We start from the raw sequence: 26861 nt of genomic DNA, 5'->3' as shown, positions 1-26861 counted from the left end.
AACTTGTGATGATGACCTTTAATTTTTAAAGAATTTTATTTAACTTTCAAACACAAGAAAAATTCTCCCATAAAATAATTTGGCTTTTAATAAAAGTTTGATATTTCAGACAGAAGTCTAAGAAAGAAACTTTTCTATCTGACAGAGAACTAATTTTATCCCTTATGCATTTCTGGCAAGAAGCCAATATGTCATTATTTATGGTCATTATGTGATAGCATTTTATTGCATAGTATAAGAATATGAGTCTAGATTCCCTGGTGAACACGTAGAGTGTTTCACATCCAGAACCACAGTCATGGGGTGTGTTGTGGATGTCAGGGGTAAAGTATATGAGGCTGACTCAGCTATGTGTAAGCACTGTGTCTCAGTAGAGAATGTGTCTCTCTGTAAAACATGGGGAATTTGAAGAACATTAAGTTTACATTTTTAAGAACGCTAAGGGAGACCTAGAGTCTGTCATACAGAGTGAAGTAAGTCAGAAAGGGAAAAACAAATACCATATGCTAACGCATATATATGGAATCTAAAGGAAAAAAATGGTTCTGAAGACCTAGGGGCAAGACAGGAATAAAGACGCAGATGTAGAGAATGGACTTGAGGACACAGGGACGGGGAAGGGTAAGCTGAGACAACGTGAGAGAGTGGCATGTACATATACACACTACCAAATGTAAAATAGATAGCTAGTGGGAAGCAGCCACATAGCACAGGGAGATTAGGTCCCTGCTTTGTGACCACCTAAGGGGTGGGGTAGGGAGGGTAGGAGGGAGGGAGACGCAAGAGGGAGGAGATATGGGGACATATGTATATGTATAACTGATTCACTCTGTTATAAAGCAGAAACTAACACACCATTGTAAAGCAATTATACTCTAATAAAGATGTAAAAAAAACGCTAAGGGAAATAAAATAATAAGGGCATAAATAAACAAATAACATTTAAAAAGCAGAGTGGTCATTCATATATTCTTAGATTTACTAATACCTTCATGAATTTTTTCAAGAAGGTTATGCTTCAAGAAAGATGTTCATTCTATCTTTGAGTGTCTGAAATTGCCTCTCTGTTGTCTTCATACAAGGAAAATCATCTGGCTGAGTATGGGATTCTTTACTTCTCACTTGAACATGTGGAATGATAGCCTGCTGGCATTAAATGTTATGCAAGAGAAGTATTAAACTACAAGTATTTTGAAAACAGGTAGACTTTTCCTGTGGCAGCACTACTGATCTAGATGCAAGAGACAATATGCAAAGATGCAATAATTGCCTTGACTTAAAAAAAAAAAAGTTTGTCTTTTGTTGAATGAAACAATTGAGCTAAATGATCACTATGGGACGTTCCAATTATAAAATTTTATATCTTATGACCATGTTTGATTCTTTGAAATTATGAAAGAATGTCAAACTGTAGCATCAGAAATGCCTATTGATGCTTAAATAGGGGTCAGTCTGTTTCAGTGTATGAGGATTTTGAAAAATTCTTATCAATACACAGGAAACTTTAGTTTTTAGTAAGATATAGATTAGACTAAAACAGATAAAAGCAAAATAAAACCAAAATACACTTCGGTTTCCTCAACTCTGTACTTACTGGATCAGCACTTATCATCAGACTGGCAAGATAAACCCAGATTCCGTCACCTACCAGTAAGACTATTTAATTTCTCTGAATCTCTGTCTCTTCCTCTATGATGTAGAGATAACAAAACTTACTTCTAATTAATGTATATTTGAGTGAATATAAAGAAGCATCTAGTAGATATCAGGAATGTAAATGGTACTTAATAAACTACATTTACAAATTCTGTAAAGAGGTAAGGCAGGAATTATCATCAACATCTAATAGATGAGAAAGTGGAGACCATGAGTGGTTTTGAGATTTTTTTCAAAAGAAATATTAAGATGATATAAAACCCCAACAATAATTGGAACACAGGCTTCTTATCTCTGAGGTTTTTGATGCCTTATTTTTTCATGATGTGTGGGAGGTTATTGTTGGATATACACTCGTATTTTTAACCTTTATTTGTTCAAATATGTCAGGATGTCAGGAGATGGATTTTGACTATCAAAGTGAAGTGAAAGTTCAATACTTTTATTATTATAATTGCACTTTATTCTGGATAGTGCAAAACATACTTGTAAAAATAGAACAATTACATGTTTGTTTGAACTCATAAAGAGCAAGGTCAAAGCAGACCGTTAAGTATTTTCAGTCAAATATTAAAAATATAGCAAAACCTATGACAAAAAGGAGAACTATTTAAACCAACAAATAATGCACAATTTTTTCATGAGTACTGTTTCTAGGTAGAAAACTAAAGTGGATGGCATAGATTTTAGACACAATAAAAAATAAGTATAAATGGAAATACTTTAAAACGTAAAGATTTCAAAAACAAAAAAGGAATTTAGGTTCCAACTAAAAAATAAATAATACATATAACAAAAAGAAAGTGAAAACTGCACAAAAGTGGCTCAAGGCACTTTGTCTAATAGTAAAACACTTTATTTTTAAATATATAAAAGTATACATTTTTTTTTGCTTTTGGTTCTGGGATTTTTTATATATACTTTGTTACTAGTTGCAAAGTCTCTCCAAATATCATCATCATCATCATCTTCATCATCATCAAATCGCTTGATGAAAATCAAGTACATACTGCAAACTTTTACAAGTATGCACCCCCAATATATTTCGCTGGAGGTAGATATTAATTTATATCTACTGCATGTCAACACACAGAATAACAATAAGCTGGTTGAAGTGAAAAAACAGAGCTGTCTCCAAGAGCACAAATAAAAAATGAACAGTAGTAGGTCTCAGAGCTATTGAAAGGGCTTCATGAGCTTTGCAAACCGTTCCATGTGGATAATGGTGTTTTGTCTCCCAAACACGCTAAAATTATTTTTTAAATGCTGACAGTTTCAAAAATGTTTTAGATTTTAAAATATGTTTTCTTGCTATGTAATTTTGTAAAGCAGCAACAGAAAGATTTTTCTTAAAAGTGCCCATAAACAGTTGGAACTCATTGCCAATTAAAGGCAGAAAAAATGTCAGCACTTTATGGAGGAGTGCAGGGTTTCCCGATATTGCTGACTTAGGGGTAGCAGATTCTGCAAGTGATTAACTTCTATCACTTTGGAGAAGCCGTATGTAAAGCTATGTGAAATCTGTCACGTGGGCATGGTGTGGAGGCTGCAGGGAATTCTGTGCTAAGAGCTAGGAGATGGAGGTCCAACTTTGCCATGTCTGCGTGCTGCCGGTGTAACCTTCAACAGGTCTGTTAAGTACTTGGATTTCAAGGGGACTGTCTTGCTTACCAGAAGGGCAACACAGGCTTTGCTCTGTGTCCACCTTTTGCTTCAATTTTCCTAGGCTGAAGGACTAGAAATTTCCTAATTTAGAAGACGTGGAACATTTGCTGTGCATTTCCCCGTTTTGTGCTTGAGTTACTTTCAGTATCTGGGAGCAACTGAATCTGTCATATTTTATATGTGGAAGGTAGACAGACATCTAGGCCAATTTTTTGGTTCCCAGAGAATTCCTAAGGACCTAGATCCTGGAACAGAAAAAAATCACATGGAAAGCTATTTTGCAACACAGTGGGAATTCTTACTTGCAACATGGGTTTATGATATGCCAGTCTGAAGTCTGCAAACAGGGAAGAAGCAGAAATAAACCTTACAGATGAATTCTACCAAGAAAACTCTGAAGCTGTCATTAGATACTTATTCTATAAGGCAAGTCTACTGGTCTAAGTTAGAGGGAAACCAACTCTTCTTCAACCTTATAAATGTGAAATGCAATGTGAAAGTTCTGACTTATAAATGATCAGGTTTGAAAATAAAATATATGATTTTTGTTTTTCCAGATATAAGTGATTACACTGGTGTAAATCACTGGTAAATGTTTTAGTTAAACTATGTAAATGGGAAATTTTTTAAACTTTTGAAGATAACAAAGATAACTCTAAATTCCTTAAATAATGAGACAACAGACTCTGTGACTAGAAAAGAAGTTGTAAATTGAAGCATTATGAAGTACAATTTGAGAAGCTTTAAAGCTTGTCTAGATTATGATACTCATCTTATTTCAGAATTTCTTTCGTACTCTCAGCTCTGCCACTGCTGAAGGAAATTCCAGACTTTTGCCTGATAATAATCTTCCTTAGCAAGGTATTTTTCCTGCTATTCGGCTCAAATTTTATATGACCCAGTGTGATTGTTCCTTGGATCTTCATTTAAGTGCCTTGAAGAAGAGATATTTGACATGTTCTGTGGAAGAAATCTTTATAAATCTGAAGACTATAATGAAAATACCATGCTTCAATGTATTCCTTACACATAAATGCACATATTTTCCCATTACCCAGGAAGCTCTTTTAAAAAATATTTATTTATTTATTGGCTGCGTCTGGTCTTAGTTGTGGCATGCGGGATCTTTCGTTGTCATGTGTGGGCTCCTCGTTGCAGTGCGGGGGCTTCTCTCTAGTTGTGGTATGCAAGCTCAGTAGTTGCGGCGCACAGGCTTAGTTGCCCCACAGCATGTGGGAGGATCTTAGTTCCCTGACCAGGGGTCAAACCAGTGTCCCCTGCATTGCAAGACGGATTCTCAACCACTGGATCACCAGGGAAGTCCCACCCAGGTAGTTCTTAAAGAAGGAAATAGTGTAGAAAAAAAAAAAAATGATGACTTTGTGAATCAGATTGATTTTTTTGTTGTTGTTATTAGCTGTTTTTTATTTTATTTTATTAACATCTTTATTGGAGTATAATTGCTTTACAATGGTGTGTTAGTTTCTGCTGTATAACAAAGTGAATCAGCTCTACATATACATATATCCCCATATCTCTTCCCTCTTGCATCTCTCTCCCACCCTCCCTATCCCACCCCTCTAGGTGGTCACAAAGCACGGAGCTGATCTCCCTGTGCTGTGCATAACAGCTGTTATAGATGGAGCCAGGGGTGAGAGAAAAATAATATTTTTGCAGGTTGACTCATATAAAAATGCAGCTATTATCTTAGAAAAATTTTAGAAAATTGAAGCCACATGTTTCCTGGGTAATATAGAACAGCTGAGTAATAATGACATGCAAGTATGTTAACACTAAGGGGAGCTAGCTGACCCTCCACATAGTCTATTGGTTAAGAATTGAACTCTGATACCAGACTGCTTTGGTTCAAATCCTGGCTCTGCTATTTACTAATTGTGGAAACTTCAGCAAAAGAATACAAATTGTAAGCCTCACTTTCCCTATGTGTATAAAGGAGAGGATAATAATGTTTACCTTATAAATGAGATAATGCATGTAATTGCTTTAACAGAGTGGCACATCGTAAAATCTCAACAGATGTTAACATGGCAAAGAACATTCTAAGTGCTTTACCTCAGGTAAAGAAGAAATCCAGGTAGCTGTTACTATCATTTCTCCTATATCATCAGTGAGGAACCTGGACCAGAGAGAGGTTAAGAACCTGTCCCAGGTCACAAAAATAGCACTTGGATAGGCTGAGATTCTCACTCAGAGTTCTCTAGATGGTTTTAATCACAATGCTGTACACAAAAGCTACAGACTCACATGCCTGCAAGGACCAGTCAGGTAAGACAAATACACACAAAAGTGAGGTAAAAGTCAGTAGAGAGTGGTGTCTTTAATTCAGTTTTTACATTTGTTGACATTGTGCTGGTCCAATAAAACAATTACTTTATGTCAAATTCCATCTGCAGCCCATTTGCAGCCCCTGCAAGTTGATATCTGAAGATGAATTTGCCCAGCGGCTGGCACACTAATGGGATGGTGGGTTCCTGTTTGTGTTTGTGTGTACTCTAGTCTGCTTCTGTGCCATCTCCCCAACTTATAAGTCCTCCATCTAATGGCTTCCAAGGACCTGTCTTGCCTATATATTTGGAAAATAGTCTGATAAAGAAATTTTAACGCTGAGTGAGTGATACGTTGTGCTCGCTGAGCACTCACTGTCTCCCCTTTCCCTGTTGGATGGAGTCCTTCTTTATTATCCTCGATTTACTGAATAACCCAGGCAGGCATATTCTAGTCTTCAAAAGTGGAATGGGTGAGAGTTTGAAAAATAAATTAACAAGTAGTAGAATTACTGAATTTTCTTTTGACCAAGGGTTTTTTCCCAGTATTTCAGAAAACATGTCAACTTCTAGTAGGATTTTGGAAAACAAAAAACAGCAGACTGGGAATCAAAGTTCATAGATTCCAGACTTTGCTCTTCTCTTCAAGTCACTTTTTGAAATAGGACACATTTCTTAACATTTTTGGTCTATTTCTTTAGCTGTAGTTACAATGGTGTGGATGGGAGCGTCTCCAAATTTTCTTCAATTCTAAAATTCCCATGTGTCTAATGATTTTACCTTAGTCCTTCTTCCTTTATTAACATTTATTCCATGATCCCAAGTAGCCTTTTGGGTACCTTTGTATAAATAAAGTTGTGGCAGTTAAACATTTAGAGGAAATAATTTGCATGGTGACATTTTATCAAGCTCCATTGGATCTTGGACTACATCTGTCCTGAGTGTTATATTTATTGTATTTGTGCTGATTTATTTAGAATATTCTAGTTAAGTAGTATAATGTGTACATATACTGAAAAATTAACCGAAACTGTATTAACAATGTTGTCTGGCTATTTACCCTGTGATTGACAGAATTAGTGATGTTTAAAGACAGGTGATGTGATCTGTTAGGAGTTAAACAACAGACCTGTTGTCCTTGAGTGAATATTGTATAAATATCTGCAAACTCAACAGTCCTTACTCTGTTCCGTTTGTTCAGCCCTTGAGGTCATGAACTTACTGGTGGTGTGTAACTCCCCTGCTGGGAAGACCCAGATGTTCCATCCAACTACAAATCTTGCTTATCTTACTTAAGAACAAGGCAGTGCCCACTTCTGAGCCAGCCTTTTTACAAGGTGCTAGTTGATGTGTCAGAGAGCAACAAAGACAGCTTCTCTGAACTGCGAACATGTTGCGGGTCTGGGCCTACTTACTAATAAGAGTCTTTATATTTTGCATGAGATTTGCTTTCATTGCCAAACATTATCTGGTAGCAGTGATGTGAGCATGGGTGTATTGCTATGAATTATCTTCGTCTGAGAAGGCTTCTGATATTTACCAAAGTTTCTGACAATCAAATTGGGTTAGGTCAGTTTAGGACAGTGACAAAGTCAAATAAGTTATCTGGAGAATTCAGAGTTTCATATGATCACTTGAGATTAGAAGCAAGGGAAATAGAGGCTAGATATTTCCTTGGTTGGATAAATAAGATAAACTGTTATCAGTGGTATCAGCAATTTAAAGAAGACAAAGAAAAAGAGTTAAGATATATGCATGAATAGCCTTCTCTTCCTGATCTCTATCAGAGTAGTGGGTGAGACTGAATTAAGTTGTTAGAACAGATTTGACTAGGCTGAAATAGAAAGATTTGAGGTTTGTGACCTTTTATGCTCTTCTTGAATGATGTAGATGGTATTGCGTTTGTAAGGTTAAGTTCTCAATCTGTTCATTCATTTAAAAATACCTGTTTACAGCAACTTTTCTAGGGTTCAGGGATACAGCAGAGAATGAAACAGGCAAAAAGTTCTGCCCTCATGAGATTTATATTGTAATATAGCAGTGAAGGCAGAAAATAGATACATGGTGTATTAGATGTTTGATAAGTGCTACAGAGGAAATTAAAGCAAAGATGGTAGTGAAACCGTGCACCTCAGATTGGGATTTGAACCCACGCGGCCGGGGCTCGAACCCGGCCAAAACCCACAGTCTTCCAACTGGGATCACACACCTGGTTTCAAGACTTAATGAAGCTCAGGTTCTTGATGTCTCATCGCAGAAAGAATTCAGTGAGAGACAAAGTGATAGGTAAGAAGTGGATTTATTTAGAGAGAAACATACTCCATAGACAATAGTGTGGGCCATCTCAGAAGACGGAGAGTGGCCCCAGGGTATGGGGTTGTCAGTTTTTATACGAGTGGGTAATTTCATAGGCTAATTCCAGCTATTTCAGGAAGGGACGGGGATTTCCAGGAATTGGGCCACCGCCCACTTTTTGATCCTTATGGTGAATCTTGGAACTGTCTTGGTGCCTGTGGGTGTGTCGTTTAGCTTGCTGATGTGTTACAGTGAGCGTCTACTGAGGCTCAAGGTCTAGTGGAAGTCCACCATCTTGGACCCATTTGGTTCTAATCAGTTTATGTCATGTCCTCGGGCTACGTCATTCTTTCAAAGGTTGTGCCTGTCCCCCCCTTCCCTCCTGTTTCAGTAGGAAGCATTAGAAAGGAGTAGACCCATGAAGTTTTAAATAGAACAGTCAGGGAAGACCAGTTGGCTACACTGACCTTGAGCAAAGATCTCCAAGGAGGTGAGAGAGCAAGCCTTATGAACGCAAGAGCCTCAGAGGAAATGAATGGTCAATGTGAATTGAAGTCACTGAGGAGGAATGTTCAGTGACAAGAAGTGCAGCGTAGGTGGAGATCAGAGAATGAGGGGAAGGGCAGTAGGAGATTAAGTTGGACCACGGGACCGAATTGGGGACTTGCAGACTCTTACGACTTTGGGTTTTATTTTGCATGAAAATGGAACCCAGTAGAGTAGTTTGAACAGAAGAGTGAGATACCTCAACTTATATTTAACAAGATCCTTCTGGTTGTTGGATTGAGAATAGATGGATGGCAGAAGGCAAAAGCAGGAAGATCAGTTCAGGTGGTTCTAATAATTCACAGGGGAAATAATGGCAGCTCAGCCCAAGGGAGAAGCAATGTAGGGTGTGATGAGTAGCTGGACTCTGGATATATTGAGAAGGTGGAGTTGTCAGGATTGATTGACAGATGTGTGAGAAAGAAAGAAGCTTTCCTGAGCATCTGGAAGGTTGGACTCACAGTCAACACAAATAGGGACCTTAAAAGAAGCAAATTTTGGGGGAAGATCAAGAGCTTAGTGTCAACATACTAAGTTTAATGTGACTATTAGACTATAATTGGATGTTCCAAGTAGACAATTGAGTCTACATGTCTGGAAATCAGGAGAGAGGTCTGGGCTGAAAAGACATATTCTGATTATCAGCACTTAGATGACATTTAAGAACTCATAAAACTACACGTGATCATCTTAATTGTGAATGTGAGCAGGAAAAGGAAGAGACTCCAAAACTGAGCCTTGGAGCACTCCCGAAGTAAGGGATCAGGAGAAATAAGGAGGAAAACCAGGGAAGTGGGGAGTGAGGGGTATGTTTCCAGGAAGAAGGAGTTATAAATTCCACAGTGGTATCACACATCATTTCTTTCTTCTTTTACCTTTTAAAGTTAGGATGCTGAATTAAAAGCATCCTTTGGGGACTAAGGTTATTACATGGAAGTTTTTGAATATTTGTAACACAGGATTCCTTGGTATACAAACTGGATGGGGGAGAGGAGCTCTAGATTTATAAAAATGTATTGCATTTGTGGGAGCCATGAAACATGACCACCTGAACAGCTAAAATATCAGTCTTTTTAGATCTGTTTAGTTTTTTCTGTCTCTATGGAAGGCAGGTTTCTGTAATATTTCTGTGAGGTGAGCTGTATGCTTCACTATGCCCTCAGTCAGAGAGCTCTGGAAATTACAGTTTTCTGAGCACCTGGGATGTGGAGTTGACAGGCTGACAACTATTGAGAAGTGACAAGAAGCCCTGCAATATTAAATGTTTCTTCACATGCACTTTCTAAGGGCTGAACATATGTTTCTCTATTGATGAAAATGCATTTGTTTCAACCTTAGATGTAGCCATTTCCAAAATGTTCATCAGTAAGGACTGTAAAGAAAGAATTTCAACATTTTGCTAAAAAATGGGATATAAACAAGGAAAGTACGTGAGAGAATATTTTATTTTATTTTTTGCTAATTTATTATGAAAATGTTCAAGTATACAAAAAAGTTGAAAGAATTTTACAGTGGAAACTTTTATGTCCACCTCCTGGATTTTACCAATAAATTTGTACTATAATTATCTTATCATATATCTATACATTCTTCTATCCATTCATCAATCCATCTTTTTTTTTTTTTTTTGATGCCTTTCAAGGTAAGTTGCCAATGTTAGTTTCCTCCTAAATACTTCAGCATGTATATCACTAAGTACAGTTGGGTATTTGTTTTTGTATGTATGCTTGTGGATAAAATCATCTTAGAACACGAATATGCATTGCTTAAGAAGAGCAGATGAATAAGTGGGCTGATATTTACAGACCACCTAATGTGCACCAGATATCTGACTTATGTCATTTTGCTTAAACGTCTTACTCCGAGAGGTATTATCTCCATTTTACAAATGAGCTATGTGCTCTCTAGTATGCTTTGCTGTTTCCCAGAGCTTTCTTCTACCCTGTAGGCAGTGGGGGCAATCAGGGCTCCCTAGAGTAAGCTTCCATACCTAGCTAGCCTTTCCTTTGCCTTCTTCTTGCTTTTCCAGTTACTTGATTTTTTTGAGCCTTATTTGAGACTAGGTGACAGCTAGCCAATCTGTTAAATTATCATGATAATGTCCTATGAATGTTAGTGTCCTAATACATGCTTCCTGTGATAGATGATACATTTACTCTGTAGCAAGTCCTCTGGAGACAGAGGATCTTTATCTGAAGGAGAAACTCAATGGTGAGAATTTTAGGTGTTCCTTTAGATAGGTTGAAAATATATTTCAAGAGGCAGGCATTTGCACATTTCTAATATGCAAGTTTACTGAACTTATAACAGTCTTTAGACTGTTGCTCATAGTTTCTAGACATATTATTTTTCCATATCCATCACTAGAAACTCAGATATTGCAAACCTGGCTCAAGACAGTACCTGAGAGTTCCAGAACCTTCAGTCCTACCCAGGATGCCCCATTAAGGCATATTTAGTATCCACATGAACAATATATCTGGGATTCTGTTCTCTTTATTCCTTGGCCTCCTTACTTTCAGTGAATTATTTTTCCACATGCTGCCTCCCTCAACTGTGGTCACATCCTTCCTTTTTCATCACAATAAATGCATGAGTTCTAGACCTTGATTTTAAGAATCCCGCTCATCGACTATCACCTTCTATCCATTTTGCTCTATCTAATTTCCACATTCTCAAAGACCTTCAACTTATTGCTCCTAAAACTTTTACTTTCCTGACCATTTGTTACACCTGTGGTCCATCCCCTTTTTCCTCATCCACTGCAGGGTACATGGTCCATACTTCCAATTACCCTTTACCTTCTCTCCTGTACTCGTCTGGAAGAAGCTCAATCCTGGTAAAAATGCAGCTATCTACTTCCTTCCTACTAGTTTATCTCTGGCATCCAGAAAATATTCAGGCAACGTCTAGAAGCTCTGTAAATATCTGATGACTGAAGAATGATGGACGGTTGATGGGTGGAATTATGCAGTTATGTAAGATTTACCTTGAATCTTTCATTTCCTCCAGGATGTTCAGAATTACTTGGGATGATATGGGAGAGACCAGATAATACCAGTTGGTACCCTCTTGGTCTGATGTTTTCTGTGCACCTTCCAACTGCAGCTCCACTCTACAAGGGTTCCTGCCAATGGCAGAAGCACAGCATACTGGAAACTTCGAGAGGACCCCCCTCCCTTGGCAGTTGCTCAGTGGCCCAGGGGGATCCTCTCAGCAGCTCATCTCACTTTTATGGGCTGCAGCTTCCTGGAAAATCTTGGGCTAATAATGTAGACAGTTCCAAGATATTCCTGGTAAAAACATATGGCGATTCTGGTGTCCATCCAGGAGCGCTCCCCTCCTCACAAAGCTTGTGGCTACATTAAATCAGCACAGTCCATTGTTCCTTGAGGGCAGCTCTGGCTTTTTCAAAGGTAATTTAAAAAATTTTTTTTCTCAAAAAAATTCTTTAAGATTCCCAAAGTGCTACAGGGGAAGGAATGAGTGTAACAGCACAATGCACAGCTACATTCCAATCTGTCTCTTCTTTTCAATTTTGGTGGAGGGTGACCTCTCATGCTCCTCCAGGGAGCTCTTTGCAGATCATAATATGTGCAGTCCACCACTCCTTTCTGGAACTCTCTAAACTCAGGTATCAAGAGAAGCTCCCACCGTTTTTCCCCATGTATCCTCTGCCCATAAGACTCAGGACCTTGAGGTTCAGCGATAGTCCTGGATTTATCATTTCTCTTCCTCCAATCTTTCACCCCATAAAGTCAGAAATACAACTAGAACTGTATTTTCTGGCTCTAGGTTAAAAGTCTGTGTACAAGACATTCAAAATTGTCTAACACAGGTAAAAAGTTTGAGCATCCCTTTCTTCCTTTAGACTAGTTTCCCAAATTTGCCTAATTAAAGAATCACCTAGGGTACTTGTTAAAAATCTAAACACACAAGTAGTTCAGGTTCATCCCCTGGAGGTTAGGATACTAGGTTATTTTGGGGAAGGGAGAAAGGGCTGGGAGTCAGCTGTTTTAATGATCACAGATGATTCAAATAATCAGGCACGTTTAAGACGTTCAGATCAGAAAATAGGAATGCTGTTATTTTGATCATTCATTTATTTTCTCATTCACCCCTTCTGTCTGGGGAATGGAAAAGGTGTCCCTTCTTTCCTCCTCTGTTTTTCATCTTGGTTACTGAATGGGATGAAAATATGTAAAAAGTGAATGACTGGAGTAAAAAAATGAGAGTCAAATAGTTAAAATATTTCAGAAGCTCAGTTTCAACCCTAGATAAATGTGAACTCATTTCTGCCTCAGTACTTTGAGCTGTTATAACAAAAGTACCGTAGACTGGGTGGCTCATAAATAACATTTATTTCTCACAGTTTTGGAGGCTGGGAAGTGCAGATCTGGCAGATTCTATGTCTTGTGAGAACCTGCTTCCTCATTCATAGAAGGCCCTTTCTTTGCTGTATCTTCACGTGGTGGAGGGAGCAAGGGAGCTGTCCAAGGGTTTTTTATTTTATTTAATTTATAAGAGCGCTAATCCCACTCATGAGAGCTCCATTCTCCTGACTTAATCACCTTCAAAGCCCCTACCTCGTAATATCATCACATTGGGCCTTAGGATTTCAAAATATGAATTTGGGGGGACACTAACATTCAGTCTATAGCACTCATTTTTTATTCATTAGACATATTAACACTTGCATAAATGATACCAAACATCGTGAATGAAAAAAATTAAAGTGCAGTCATCATAGAATAGGATCAATGCTTTCCAAATTATACAAACAGCTCAACCACAAAGAAACAGCAACCCAATCTGCCCAAAAATGGGCAGGAGACCTAAATAGACAATTCTCCAAAGAAGACATACAGATGGCCAACAACCGCATGAAAAGATGCTCAACATCACTAATTATCAGAGAAATTCAACTCAAAACTACAATGAGGTACCACCTCACATTGGTCAGAATAGCCATCATTTAAAAACTCTGCAAATAACAAATGCTGGAGAGGGTATGGGGAAAAGGGAACCCTCTTGCACTGTTGGTGGGAATGTCAGTTGGTGCAGCCACTATGGAGAACAGTAAGGAGGTTCCTCGTAAAACTAAAAATAGAGCTGCCATATGATCCAGCAATCCCAATCAAGGCATATATCTGGACAAAACTATAATTCAGAAAGATACATGCACCCCAATGTTCACAGCAGCACTATCCACAACAGCCAAGACATGGAAACAACCTAAATGTCCATCAACAGATGGAATACGACTTAGCCACAAAAAAGAACGAAATAATGCCATTTGCAACAACATGGATGGACCTGGAGATGATCATACTAAGTGAAGTAAGTCAGAAAGAGAAAGACAAATAGCATATGATATCACTTATACGTGGAATCTAAAATACAACACAAATGAACTTATCTATAAAACAGAAACAGACTCACAGACATAGGAAACAGACTTGTGGTTGCCAAGGGGGAGGAGAAGTGGGGGAGGGATGGATTGAGTGTTTGGGATTAGCAGATGCAAACTAATATATAGAATGGCTAAACAACAAGACCCTGCTGTATAGCACAGGGAACTATATTCAATACCCTGTGATAAGCCATAATGGAAAAGAATATGAAAAAGAATGTATATACATGTTGAACTGAAATTAACACAACATTGTAAATCAACCACACTTCAACAAAATAAATTTTAAAAAAGAATAGTATCAACGCTTGACAGTACACACAGTGTTTCAGGAGTATGAGAGATAACATTAACTTGATGTGGGAAAGAATGGGAAGCCTCCATAGAATCTCCTTTCTACTAGTCTGAGTGCTAACTGAACATTTCGACAGAATCCAAAATGAGACTGACTTGAACGGTTGTGCTTTGCTCAACAGAGTTTCTGCAGAGGAATAGATTTTAGATTGTATCAAAGTAGGAAAATGTGCAAACAATTAGGAGATGGTGAGGTTAACGCAAGCCTTGGAAACAAGCTGCTCTTCCTTTGGACTGGAGTGCTAATGAGTGGTGAAAAGAGCAATGGCCAAGCACAGCGGGGAATCAGCAGGGGGCCGGGCAAAACCCAAACCTCTGCTGACTCCAATGTCTTTTCATTTTCTTCACTTACTGCTTCCTAATAAATAACGGATAGTCCATTAGTGGGGCAGTCACTCTCCAGGCTGCGATTGTTCTGTGTGAGCGGGTTTGGTTTTGTTGTATACGGTTTGTAATGTGTCATAAGGATGTAAGTAATATATACACACATATATTCAATAAATATTTATAGAATATTTGTGGGTACATGTATATACATATACATATCACAGATAGCAAAATAGTAATTACTTGTGTATACTATTCATTCAAAGAGCTTTCTACATATATTACTTCACTTATTTAACCTTTGTAAGACCCTTCTGAGGTAGGGATTATAACTATGTTCATTTTCAGAGGTGGAGACCAAGGTTTAGAGAGGCCAATGGTCTTTGCAAACGTGGCACAATCTGAGTGGTTGAGCCGGGATCCAAATTCTCTTGTTCTGAGCTTAAGGTTTCTGCTCATTCCTCGGTAATCTGTCACTCATCTTCTATTGTCTAATACTGTCTCAGGGTCAGTTACAAAGAGACTCTACAGGAATAAAGTTTCCTACTACTCCTTATACTTTTGAGTCTGTTCTTTTTACATGAAACCCTTCAAGTATCTGATAGCCTTCAGTCTATCTTATTCTTTTCTCATTTTTACAAGAAAGGATGTGAATATATTTATACTGGAAGGAGAGGGGACAATATTGAGGCTGAACATTTTCTCTTGTAGTGTTTTCATTTTAATTAGAGACAACATCTTCACCAAAAGGAGTGTACGTGTGTGTGCGTGTGCGTGTGTGTCTGTGAGTGTTTAGAGTGATGAAGGGACCCACAGAAACTTCCAAATACATTTTTATCTACTTATTTTATTTTTAGGATCAACTCTGAGCTGCTGTGTTAGTTTCACCATTGAAACCACTGTTGAAAGATAAGGACAGGAAGAGGTTCTAAGCCTGATAGAAATAAGGAAAGTTACTTAAAACTCATGAAGTCTGTTTTATACAAGGCAGCACAGAAACCAGTAACAACATGGTAAAATTCTCCACTTCACAACATGTTGGAGGTGTCAGTGTTTCTAGACCACAATTTAAGGGCATGTGTGATTAACACAGATTTATTATCTTTCCTTTCCTTTGTGAAGGAAGTTACATAAACTTGTGTTAGTATCAGCTTTCTGCATGTTAACGAGTAAATTGAAAGATTAAATTAAACTAATTTAGAGTCTTCTCTTAACCCTTATGCATATGTACATATGTTAGTGTTTACGGATTAACAGACTCAAGTTAGTTTAAATCAAGTTAGTTTAAATCAAAATTGCTCACGTATTCATTTAATTTTAAATCCTTAACTACCTCCCTATTTTTTTTTTTTTGATTTCATATGAATTTTATTCAGCATAAAATACTACAGTAAAATTGAAGTGTTATTAGGTTAAAAGTAAATATACCATCACGTTATTATCATGAAGGCTCTGGATCTAAAACCTAGTGTATTCCAGAAAAAGCAAAAGGCTAAATATGGATTTGATCAGTGTTCTTAATTAGTACTAGTGTCCAAGTAGACTAGAGCAAAGCACATTATAGCCCTCATAGTCTCCTCCCACAAACCACACACACAGATGCTAATTTCACCACAAAATTTGGAGGAAGGGCAGTCTAGAGTGGACATGAATCTCCAGAGCAGGGAGGACGAGAGTAGGAGAAAACAGAAAAGATACTGTTTGCAAACGATACCCACAGTGCAATGATGGGTCACTTGCCACAGCCCAACATTAAGGCAGGAGATGCAGACAGTCTCTGGATGATAGAATCGCATAGGCCTTCTACCAATGAAGGGATGAGAGCAAGGATAGGCCAATTCTGGCTGGGCTTGAAACTTCTAAGACATTAAGGGGCCCTCTTTAAGAAAAAAAGAATATACAATGGTGAATAAAAAACTGCTAGGTCCTTCTAATGGACTTAAGCTTCAGTTAAATCCTCCTCTGGGTAGGGAAATCTCAAGAACTGCCCTTTCAGACTGAAATACATCATAATTTTGATTTTTTTACTTCCTCATCCACAATTAAACCATCTCTTCATGATGTATAAATTACATGCAGTTATTTACCAATTATTCTGAACTGGAAGTTCATTATCTATGTAATTGTATAAGTAGTAGTCCTGTTTAGTCTCTAAGTTTGGTGTACAGATAAGATTACATAAATGCAAAAGTTAGTATCTCTTGGAAACAACAGAATATTAGTTATTTTACTTTACTATATAGGCAATGACATTCAAAATGCTCTCTTCATCTGTTACAGAATTCACTACATACTGACATATGATAAATTTATGGATATAATCCTAATAATAGGTTATGTTTCTTGAGAAGTCAGATGCCCTGTCCAGATGCTGTGGTTTGCATTGATATCTTGTTTAATAATCACAACTTAAAAAGTTATTTCTACTATGTAAAGGAAATAAAATGAAGCACGTAGAAATAACTTGTCAGAGGACATGCACGTTGGTATGGTGGAGCTTGAGTGTGATTAATGCCACCTGACTGCAAAGTCTCTGCTCATCCTTTTCCAGTCCTGACTGTATCATGTATGTTGGTTTACCAGGGTACCACACAGAGTGGACAGTGAATAAGTAACTGTCCCAGATATTTAACATTTATAACTTATTGTGGTTCTAGATAAAGAAAATATTCATCATGGAAGCTGTTTCAAATACAGGTTAACCCTTTCTCTTGTGGCCAATTTCTTGAGAAAAAGAGATTTTTCTCTTTGGTATTTTGAGTCTAGTCACCCTGAGGCAGGAGACAGATGGGCCCCCAGGGAAAACGGTTTGAATTCTTTCCTTCCTTGTGGATGGATACTCCAGCCGGGAATAACAGGACAATTGAGAGAGGAGTCTGGGCTCTGCCCAGATAGATGATAAGAGTCCACATATTCCTCATTCTTGAAGTCAGGAGACCTCCCCGACTACACGTGCAGATGGAGTCACCTGTGTCTTCCCATGGCCCCACTCTACCCCTTATACACATCTACCATGATGCCTGTAGTACTTCTGTGCATTTATTTCTTAAACATTTATCTTTTTTTAAGTGGTCTGTAACAGCGGTCCCCAACCTTTTTGGCATCAGGGACCGGTTCCGTGAAAGACAATTTTCCCATGGACAGGGGCCAGGTGGGGTGCGGGAATGATTCAGGCGGCAATGCGCGTGATGGGGAGCAGCAATGCGCGTGATGGGGAGAGCCAGATGAAGCTTTGCTCTCTTGCCCACCGCTTACCTCCTGCCGTGCTGCCAATACCGGTCCGAGGCCCAAGGGTCCGCTCTGTGTCCTCATACAGCGACTTAGTAAATGCTGCGTTAGGTAACTATTAATAACATGGCCTAAGAAATTGATTAGATACATAGAAAAGGGTCCAGGTTGAATTCGGAGGGAGTGGGAGGGTCTGAGACCAGGAGATGGAGTGAAGGTGAGTGAATGGGACACAGACAGAAGTTGGAACTTATCCAATGACCGTCCCCACCCCCCATAAACTATAAAGGCATATAAAATATATATATTTTTTTTCTTTTCTATAAATACATTTGGAAGGTGGCTCCCAAGCCACTCTAACCCATTAAGCCCTGTCCTTATTAATCTTTTCTAAATAAAAAGGATGTTGCTAATGCCCAGTAATGTGGTGGGTAAACAGCTGTCTGGACTAGCCATTATCAGTCTAGTTCAAAGTAAAGGCTCTTCCTGGGGCCAGAAAGCAGGATTTTTAGAGGGCCCCAGTGGGCAGGAGGCAGATCGCCAAGAATCAAACAAGGCAAAACAGACATGTGCAGTAGTCATAATCATGCTAGTAAGAATTAAGTGCCTCAGCGAGGCATGTACAGGAATTGGAGGGGGAAGGAGAGGCCTTCAAAACTTTTATGTCTGAGCACTCACTCCTGGTTTGAGAAACACAATAAAATGTCTGCCTGGGTAGTCTTTATCAGGTAGATAGGACGCTGGGCTGGGCTAGGAGGTGGAAGGGGCCTCCCTGCCCCTCAAGAGTTCCTGACCAGTGAGGAGTCCTCCATGCTCGCTGAGGGGGTGGGGGATCCAAAGATCTTGGCAAGAAGCCCTCTGTTGGAGCGGGCCTGGTCCTGAGCGTTGGCCAGGCGAGCCCGTTCACGTCCTCCTGGCCGAGCTGCCTTCCGGGCCCTCAGCTCCTGTTCAGTAGGACGCTGGGCAAAGGCCCAGGAGACGTTCGGGCGGGTAGAGTCTCCATCAGCGGCAAGGAAACGCTGTCCGCGCTCCACGCTTCGAAGATAGAAGTCAGTCTCACGCTTGGCCTGGGCAACCTCAGCCCTCAGGCGCTGCCTGCGTACCTGGCGCTCAAAAGCAAGATGCTCGCTGAGGTGGGACCAGGTAAAACGGTGCAGGTACCTGAGGTTCCACAGGTCATAACGGAAGGGGCTGCGCCTGCGGGAGCCCATGGGCGTGTTGTGAAGACTGGCCGCCACACGCTTGGCTACTCGCTTGTCCCGGAACTCCACCCAGCCCTCGGTGTAGTCCTTGCTGTACTTGGACCGCTTTTTTCCTCCCGCAGCGTGGGCTGCCGCTGCCTTCTTCTTGCGCCTCACGAACCCGTCTTCCGGCTGGAAAAAAACGCGCCCGACCTTGCCGTAGGCGCTGAGAAGGTTCCGTACGTGCAAAGGCCTAAAGCGGGGCGGTATGTGGCCCAGGTACACAATACCTGGCACTACCCGTTTCTTGCTGCCGCCAGCCGCCCCTTCGGATTCCTCCTGTTCCTCCTCTGCCTCTGATTTCTGATCACTCCCTTCCAGAGGTTCCAGCTCAGCGGCTCCCTTCTCGGATTTCCTACCTCCCTATTTTTAAGGCAGTGATGTAAAGAATACGGCATAGAATAAATAAAATGAGGACCAGAAGAAGAGTTAAAGAAAAAAAGGAGATGATTTAAAGAATAGAGAAATTCTTTGAAACACATGTTTTTTTTCAAAAAGATGTGTGTGTGTATATATATATGTATATATATATCTTCGATGTTTGTTAGATATGACTTCCCTAAACAATTATTTTTTAACAAATATTTAATTGTATTACATTTGCATTTCCGCTACCAACTAAAATAGCTCATTGGGTTGAATTACTTCAGCCTTAATATCACCTGGCTGACCTCTCAGTGGAAATGACACACGTGCGATAACACTGAGCACACACTCGGGCATTTGTGAGCTCTGGGCACTTCTACCTCTGTAAGTGCCTGCCTCCAAAAAATACTGAAAATCCTGTTTTATGACTATTATTATAAAGACAAATGTATTAAAATTATATATGAAAACATTTTCATTGACTATTTTCCTCCTGGAAAAAGGTGGGCCTCTCTGTACAAGATGACACAAATAAATACCACCAGGACACTGCATGAATTTTCTGGGTCCCTTCTGTAATTAAAAATAATAGTAATAAAAATCAAAATATTTTACTACTACACTGTTATGAAGTCAATTATGTTAAAAATGTATATTAAAACATTTTCATTGATCTAAAAGTTCTTTTGTTTTCTTCTGATTTTTAAGGAAATTGAGATTTTGGGGGGATCCCTGAGAGTATTATGGGCCCTTGACTCTTGATTTTGGGCCTAATGGGTAAGTTGGTCCTGGACATCCTAACTCAGCCAATATTATCTCTTCTGGGCCTCAAACATGCAATGTTTTTTCACTGATCTCTCGTGTGTGTGTGTGTGTGTGTGTGTGTGTGTGTGTGTGTGTGTGTGTGTGTGCCTTTAAGGCCTTGCAGCCTCCTCAGGGGTTGCAAATTCCTACCCAGCCATGGAGACGCACCTCAAATTTTATCTCTTCTGTAAAGTTTTTCCTGAATCCCCAGGTAGAATTAGTCATACCAAGAAGTTCTCTTGGTACTTTCTATACAACTTTACAGAATTGAAGAGAAACCTAGCAACCACCGTTGTAAATATCTTGTACTATCACTTACCATATTTGTTTTTGGATGAACTTTAAATTTTGGAATAATTTTTGATTTACTGAAAAACTGCAAAGATACAGAGAGTTCCCACATATGCTTCACTGTTTCAGCTATCCCTGACATCGTTATCTTGCATTATTGTGGTGCCCTTGTCAAATCTAAGAAACCAACCTTAGTACTTTACTATTAACTAAATTTCAGATTTTATTCTGATTTCATCAGGTGTATGATCAGGCCATTCAAGATGGCTGTTCTCTTGATCTCCGTACATCCCCTGCTCCACCAGTCCCTGTTTCAATCACATGACTATCCAATCCTCTGAATTATAGGGCTTAATCAGTAACTGCCTGCTAATTGCCCTCTGCCCCAACCTCTGGTTTCCCTGGTAACTGATGAGCCAACCTGATGTCAATCCCCCTTATAAATGGTAGCCTCCTTCTCCCCTGAGTAACGAAGATTGCTACCTTGTCCTGCCGCGTTTTCTGTACCGGGTGGGGAGCTGCTCCAGGACTTTTGTTTCGCATGTGTAAGATCCTCTATCCAATAAACCACTGATATCACTGTCCCTGTCTCTAGATTCTCTCTTACGTAGTGAGGCTGGGCAATTACTGGACTTTTAGGCCTGTGGGGTGCAGCCTAACATCAAGTTTTCCAAAAACGTTTTTCTTTCTTTCTTTTCTAGGATCCTATCCAGGGTCCCCTATTGCATTTACTTATCATGTCTCCTCAATCTCTCCTGGACTGTGACAGTTTCTCTGGATTTTTCTAGTTTCACGTGATCTTGATACTTATGAAGAGGAATGACCAGGTATTTTGTAGATTGTCCCTCAGTTTGGGTTTGTTTGTTTTTTGGCTGTTGGTTATTTTCATGATTAGACTGAGGTTATGGAATTTTGGAAAAAATACCATCACGGTGAAGGATCCTCTCATGTCGTATCAGAGGTACCACATTAATTGTGAGCTGTGTATCTACATGTTTACTTCTTTATTAAGGATAGGGTCCTGGGTTAAACTGAAAGTGCTTGTATTTCCCATATTCACTTAATATATTCTTAAATAGCACGTTGATTTGTTGTCTCCCTTGCTAGATAAGGAGCCTCTTAAACTACAGACTTGTCTTGTGCATTTGCTTCTCTATACCCTCTGCACTAAGCCCAGTACTTGGTGTAAAGAAATGCCAAATAAAGGTTTTGAAATTTATGTTAAATTAATTGTTCACTCTTTTTCGTAGCTATTTTCAAGGGCCTGCCATGTTTAATGTGTTCACACAAAGAAAGTAGTTGGCAAGTCACAGGCTCTTTTACTTAAGCTGATAAATGGTTATTCTTTGTGGTAAGTGCAAATAAGACTCAAATTAATGCTCTTCCCCGTTTATGAACATTAGTCCAACTTGATCTTTACAGAACAGAGACTTACTGAAGCTGTACTGAAGCACTGCCTCTTAATGCTGCCCCCAGGGTCTGTACTAGGATTTCTTATTCATTAGAAGTTAATTCCTTCACTAGGAGACACTCTGAGTGCTCCTGGCTTATGCTGAACCTGGCCTAGCAATTTATGACACAGGGGAACTAATATGGTAGATAAAAGAGAAAGTGATACAAAAAGGCTCCAAATTAGAGAACTGATAGAGGTTAGTAGGGCGGCCAAGAAGAACAAGGCATAATCTAAAGATCTTTAACAGGACAATATTTACATAAATTATGAAACTAAATATAATGGGCTATTAAATAATCATTACAATTTTTGTTTAAAAAGCAATTTTAAGGGCTTAAGTTTTGTTCTTTGAGACATAAATAGTATTTACTGGAAGAACCGTTAACAAAGACACGCAAAAGTAGAATATCCCCAATCCCACCCACTCCTTTTTCCTATTCGTATGGGTGATGTCGAAGAGAGGAAGACAGACTGTCAGAACAGAGGGACAGACAAAATGTGTATATGCTGGTCTTTCAACAAAATTGGGCTTTTCCATACACATTATTTTGTAGGATTTCATGTTTTGTGTAAGCAATCCACACATTTTTTGGATATTAAGCTTGCTTCAAATAATTGTTTTATTGAAAGTTTAGATGTTTCAAATTTTCTGTCTTATAAATAGTGTACAACAGAGTAATGGTGAAAATCAGTTTGAGTTAAGAAAACATAGTAAGATATTTTTTAAAGTGACAAATACATTTAAACATTTTGGTCAGTTCAATAGTCTACTTAGTACCACAGACTACAAATATTAAAAATCAGTGTTTGTTGTTTAACATTTTGATTTTAATATTGAAGATATTAAAAATATCTTATGGGGTACCAAAATTAACACTAGTTAAAAGAACAACAGCCAGATACATTTATTTTCAATTCATCATGTTTCATCAAATTCTTTTTGTTTCTCCTTTTGCAATTGATCTCTTAAGCTCTTCTTTTTATCATGTGTTTTATAGTATAGTCACTAATTTATGACTACCATAAGATTCTCTAAACAAATAACAATATAATAATAACAACAATAACAACCTTTTAGTACTTATGTTTACTGAATGTGAAGGACTGGGCTAAGGGTTTTACAAATAATAGCTTACGTAATCAGTACAGTAACCCTCTGGTCTAGGTATCATCTATCCCATTTTGCTGATGAGAAAATTGATAGGCTAGGCAACTTTCTAAAGGTCACAGGGATAGTTAAATGACACAGTAATTAGAACTGAGGACTTTAGATCTACATACCCCCAGGCTTTTCCACAAAGTTGTCTATCCTGCCTCTCCAAACTCTACTGCCTGTCTTCCCATCCTCACTGAAAATGTATTTTCTACCTATAACGCCATCTGTTAGGAAATGTACGTGGTTCAATTTAATGTGCTATAGGTGTTGAGTCTAGCTTATGGTTATTTTACCTCTTATCTCATATCTCATCCATTTCCATTCTCTCTACTCTTTTTAGAGCTATGGCATCATGGTACAGCATATGAGCATAGGCTCCAAGGACAAATTTAGATCAGGTGAGGTTCTACTATTTAATAGCAATTTAATCAATACTTTTCAGCCTCATTTTCCTAATCTGTGAAATGGAAATCATATTCTCTTTCACCGTTCACCTTTGTGAAGACTAAAGCAGAGGACTCACGCAAAGCACCAGACACAAGCTTGATGCATTCCCTCTTGAGTACTTGTATTAGTTTCCTTTTGCTGCTGTAACACATTATCACAAACTTCCTAGCTTAAAACAACACAAATTTATTAGTGTAAAGCCCTGAAGATCAGAAATACAAAGTGGGTCTCATGCGGGCTAAAATAAAGGTAACCACTGGGCTGTGTTCCTTCTGGATGTTCTGGGGATAATCCATTCCTTGCCTTTTCCCGTTTCCTTGGCTTGTAGCCCCTTCTAGCAATGGTATCACTCTGACCCTTGCTTCTATTGTAACATCTTCTCCTCTGACACACTTGTGACTAAACTGGATTCACCCACATAAACAAAGATAATCTCCCTATGTCAAGATCCTTAATCGCTTTTGAAAACAATTTTTTTTTTTTTTTTGCCATGTATGGTAACATATTCACAGGTTCCAGCAATTAGTGGATGGACACCTTTCAGGGCAACCACAGGACTCCTTTCCCCTTCCTCCTAAAATACAAGTCAGATGTCATTATTTTCCATCTTAAAAATTACACACATACACACACACTCATACACACATACACACACACATTTGGTGGATTTCTAATATCTCAGACTAAAACTCAAACTTCTTAGCAGTAATACTTGAGACCTTCCATGATTCAGCCCATTCACAATCTTTTCTAACTCAACTTCTCTCACTTTTCCCACCCACCACTGCCAGCATTCTTCTACCTGCATGTTGTTTTCGCAAAAAAACTTCAAAGCCTTTGCCCATATTTTTTTCCTGGGCCCGGAATCTCTCCCTCTCCTCCCACCCCAACCCTCCATATGTGGTCTCCAAGTATGAGCTCAAATTCTCCCTTTTTTATGAAGCTTTTTCTGTTTACTTCAACTGAAAGAGTCATTCACTTTCCTGCACAGACACAAGTCTTTGTGCACACTATCAAACCTATTTCATTCTCCTTTGCGTACACCTGTTTCTCAGGCCACTACTACATCAAGAACAAAGCCTGCCTTTACTTTTTTGTAACAGAGCCACAAAATAGTCTGTATGTGATATGCAGCATCTCCAGACCTTTGAAATTTTGCCCCCTCAACTATTTCTGGAAGACCCTGAGGCTGCCTAGTATCTGCCTGGTTTGTGTAAATAGTTTGTTGCCATCCATATGGCAACCGCCGTTTTATTTCTTACCATTAACTGCAGAGATCTGGAGCTGAGGGTTCTAAAGATGGTGCAAAGGACCAATGGATGTGACAAAGCAATATACCAAACTCCCTGCCAGTACTGTTCTAGGAGCTGTCTCCTGACATCTCTGCTACCACAGTGAAGTTGTCCCAATGTTGCTCATTGCTGAAGCCTATCCACCTTTGTTTTACACTCTCTCTGAAAGCAATAGTACTTGAACATCTCATTTCTGCCCCCGAAGATTTAGGTGCTGTAACTCTTTCAGTTTTTAGTAATAGTTCCTCTGACCCTGAGACGAAGCACAAGTTCATAGGGAATGGGCTGTGTGATGATCTAATCCACTTTCCTTGGAGCTTTGTTCAAAATAACTTGATTCTCAGGTTTTATTCTTAGATCAAGGTGTTATGGTTTGACCCTTTCCTCTGAGATTTGAGTTGTTTGCTAAATGCCTCTCAAGCATGCATGCAACTAGATTCCTGGCAGAACTACTCTCTAGTCTTCAAGTTATGCCCAGATATCCATGAATACTGGGATGCCCTCTAAAATTACTTTATGATTCATGTTAACATTCTATTATGATTTATTGTTTATGTGTCTTTCTGTTTGAATATTATATAAAGTCTTTGAGAGCAGGGAATAATTTCTGCATCTATCCCAGTGTTTGTGTCACGCTTTGTACAAAGTAAGGGTTGAATAAGTAATTTTTGAATGAATTTAACTGGGCCATTTGTAACATGGAAACTTTTCTCCCTATGCAGTTAGTGAAAGGGTTAACTTCACTGTTCAAAGAAGAGCTAGATCAAGCACAAATAAGTACACAATAAATGTGGGTAGCCAGCAGATTCTGGAACTCTGCCAAAATGTTTCAGGATATTTATTCAAATCTGCCATTTTCTCCATGCATACACAGGCACAGTTAGGGTTGATGTGCCCTGGGAGAACTGGCATTCATCAAGGTTTTCAAGACATTACTTTTTCTATGTGCCCTAGCTGACGCTCCCTTCAAAAAATGTGAAAGGCCTGCTACTTTCTTCCAATGAAAGAGCAACAGAGGCACAAAAGTTGAAACCTGAAAGGTCATTCTGTGAAATACACAAGGTGGGGGGCAATGCCCAGAAATAAGAAAATGAAAATGAATTCATTAGATCATCAGGGTTCTATTAATAATCCTTAATAAATATGGACATTTGGTTCCCATTGAAAAGGAACTTAAAAAAGAGCATTTGTCTATTTTGAATTATTAAAATACCTATCCTTTTTCAAAATGTTTTTGAAAAGAATAATAAATAATGACAATATAGTTTATGGCAAATTCTCTTTACATTATTATTGAACCTCCTGAGGATGACTAGGAACTGAGCAACTTCTGGAGGCCAGTTCAAAGTCAAGGGTTCATCAAGGCCATGCTCTCTCTGAAGGCTCTGAAGAAGAATCCCCCTTGCCTGTGCCAGCACCTGCTGACTCTCAGCAATCTCTGCCATTCCTTGGCTTGTAGGTGCATCACTCCAATCTCCGCCTCCATCTTCACATGGTCATTTTCCTTCTGTGTATCCTCTCCTCTTCTTATAAGAATACAAGTCATTGGACTTAGGGCTCTGAGTTTTTGGTTAGATATGAATTTGGGGGAGACACTAGTGAAACGACTTCAGGGTATTATGGCCAGAGCTAGGCAAACAAGCATTTCAATCAACCCAGAGTCCACATCGTAATGGGTTGCAAACATCCCACCAGTAGCCCAAAGGGCTTCTTGGTGAGAAAAAGCCTTTCCTCCATCACAACACTTACTGCTATCTGCAGGAAAGTATATAAATCTAGGATGACTACCCATGGGAATGGTTTCCTAGAGGTGAGTGGGCCACATTCTCTGCAATGTAGGTAGCATGTGTCCTCAAGACATTCAGTTACTTCTCTGGACCCCTCCCTGGGAATCCAGAGGAACATTTGGGAACGGAAAATGTGCAGAAGACTGAACTTCAAGTGAGTAAGGCACGTGGGAATGCAGACCATCGAGACGGGGGGAAACTGTAGAAATTGTGACCAAATTTATACTCATCAACTCTTCAAGATATGAAATCAGA

The 26861-nt window shown here is 39.0% G+C and overlaps 1 protein-coding gene across 1 annotated transcript; it reads right to left on the bottom strand.

The window, feature by feature from the left end:
• Positions 1-18348: 18348 nt before the first annotated feature.
• LOC309970625 (activator of basal transcription 1-like) lies at positions 18349-20613 on the bottom strand (the record flags this gene model as incomplete). The annotated part of the gene is made up of 2 exons (XM_082853063.1): positions 18349-19373; positions 20500-20613. The coding sequence occupies 2 exons, from the start codon at positions 20611-20613 to the stop codon at positions 18549-18551; spliced, it is 939 nt and encodes a 312-aa protein (XP_082709189.1). The 3' UTR covers positions 18349-18548.
• Between the last annotated feature and the right edge of the window lie 6248 nt (positions 20614-26861).

This window comes from Leucopleurus acutus (assembly GCF_964270905.1).
Source record: "Leucopleurus acutus genome assembly, chromosome: 13".
Taxonomy (NCBI): Eukaryota; Metazoa; Chordata; class Mammalia; order Artiodactyla; family Delphinidae; genus Leucopleurus; species Leucopleurus acutus.
This window is presented reverse-complemented; position numbering and strand designations above follow the sequence as displayed.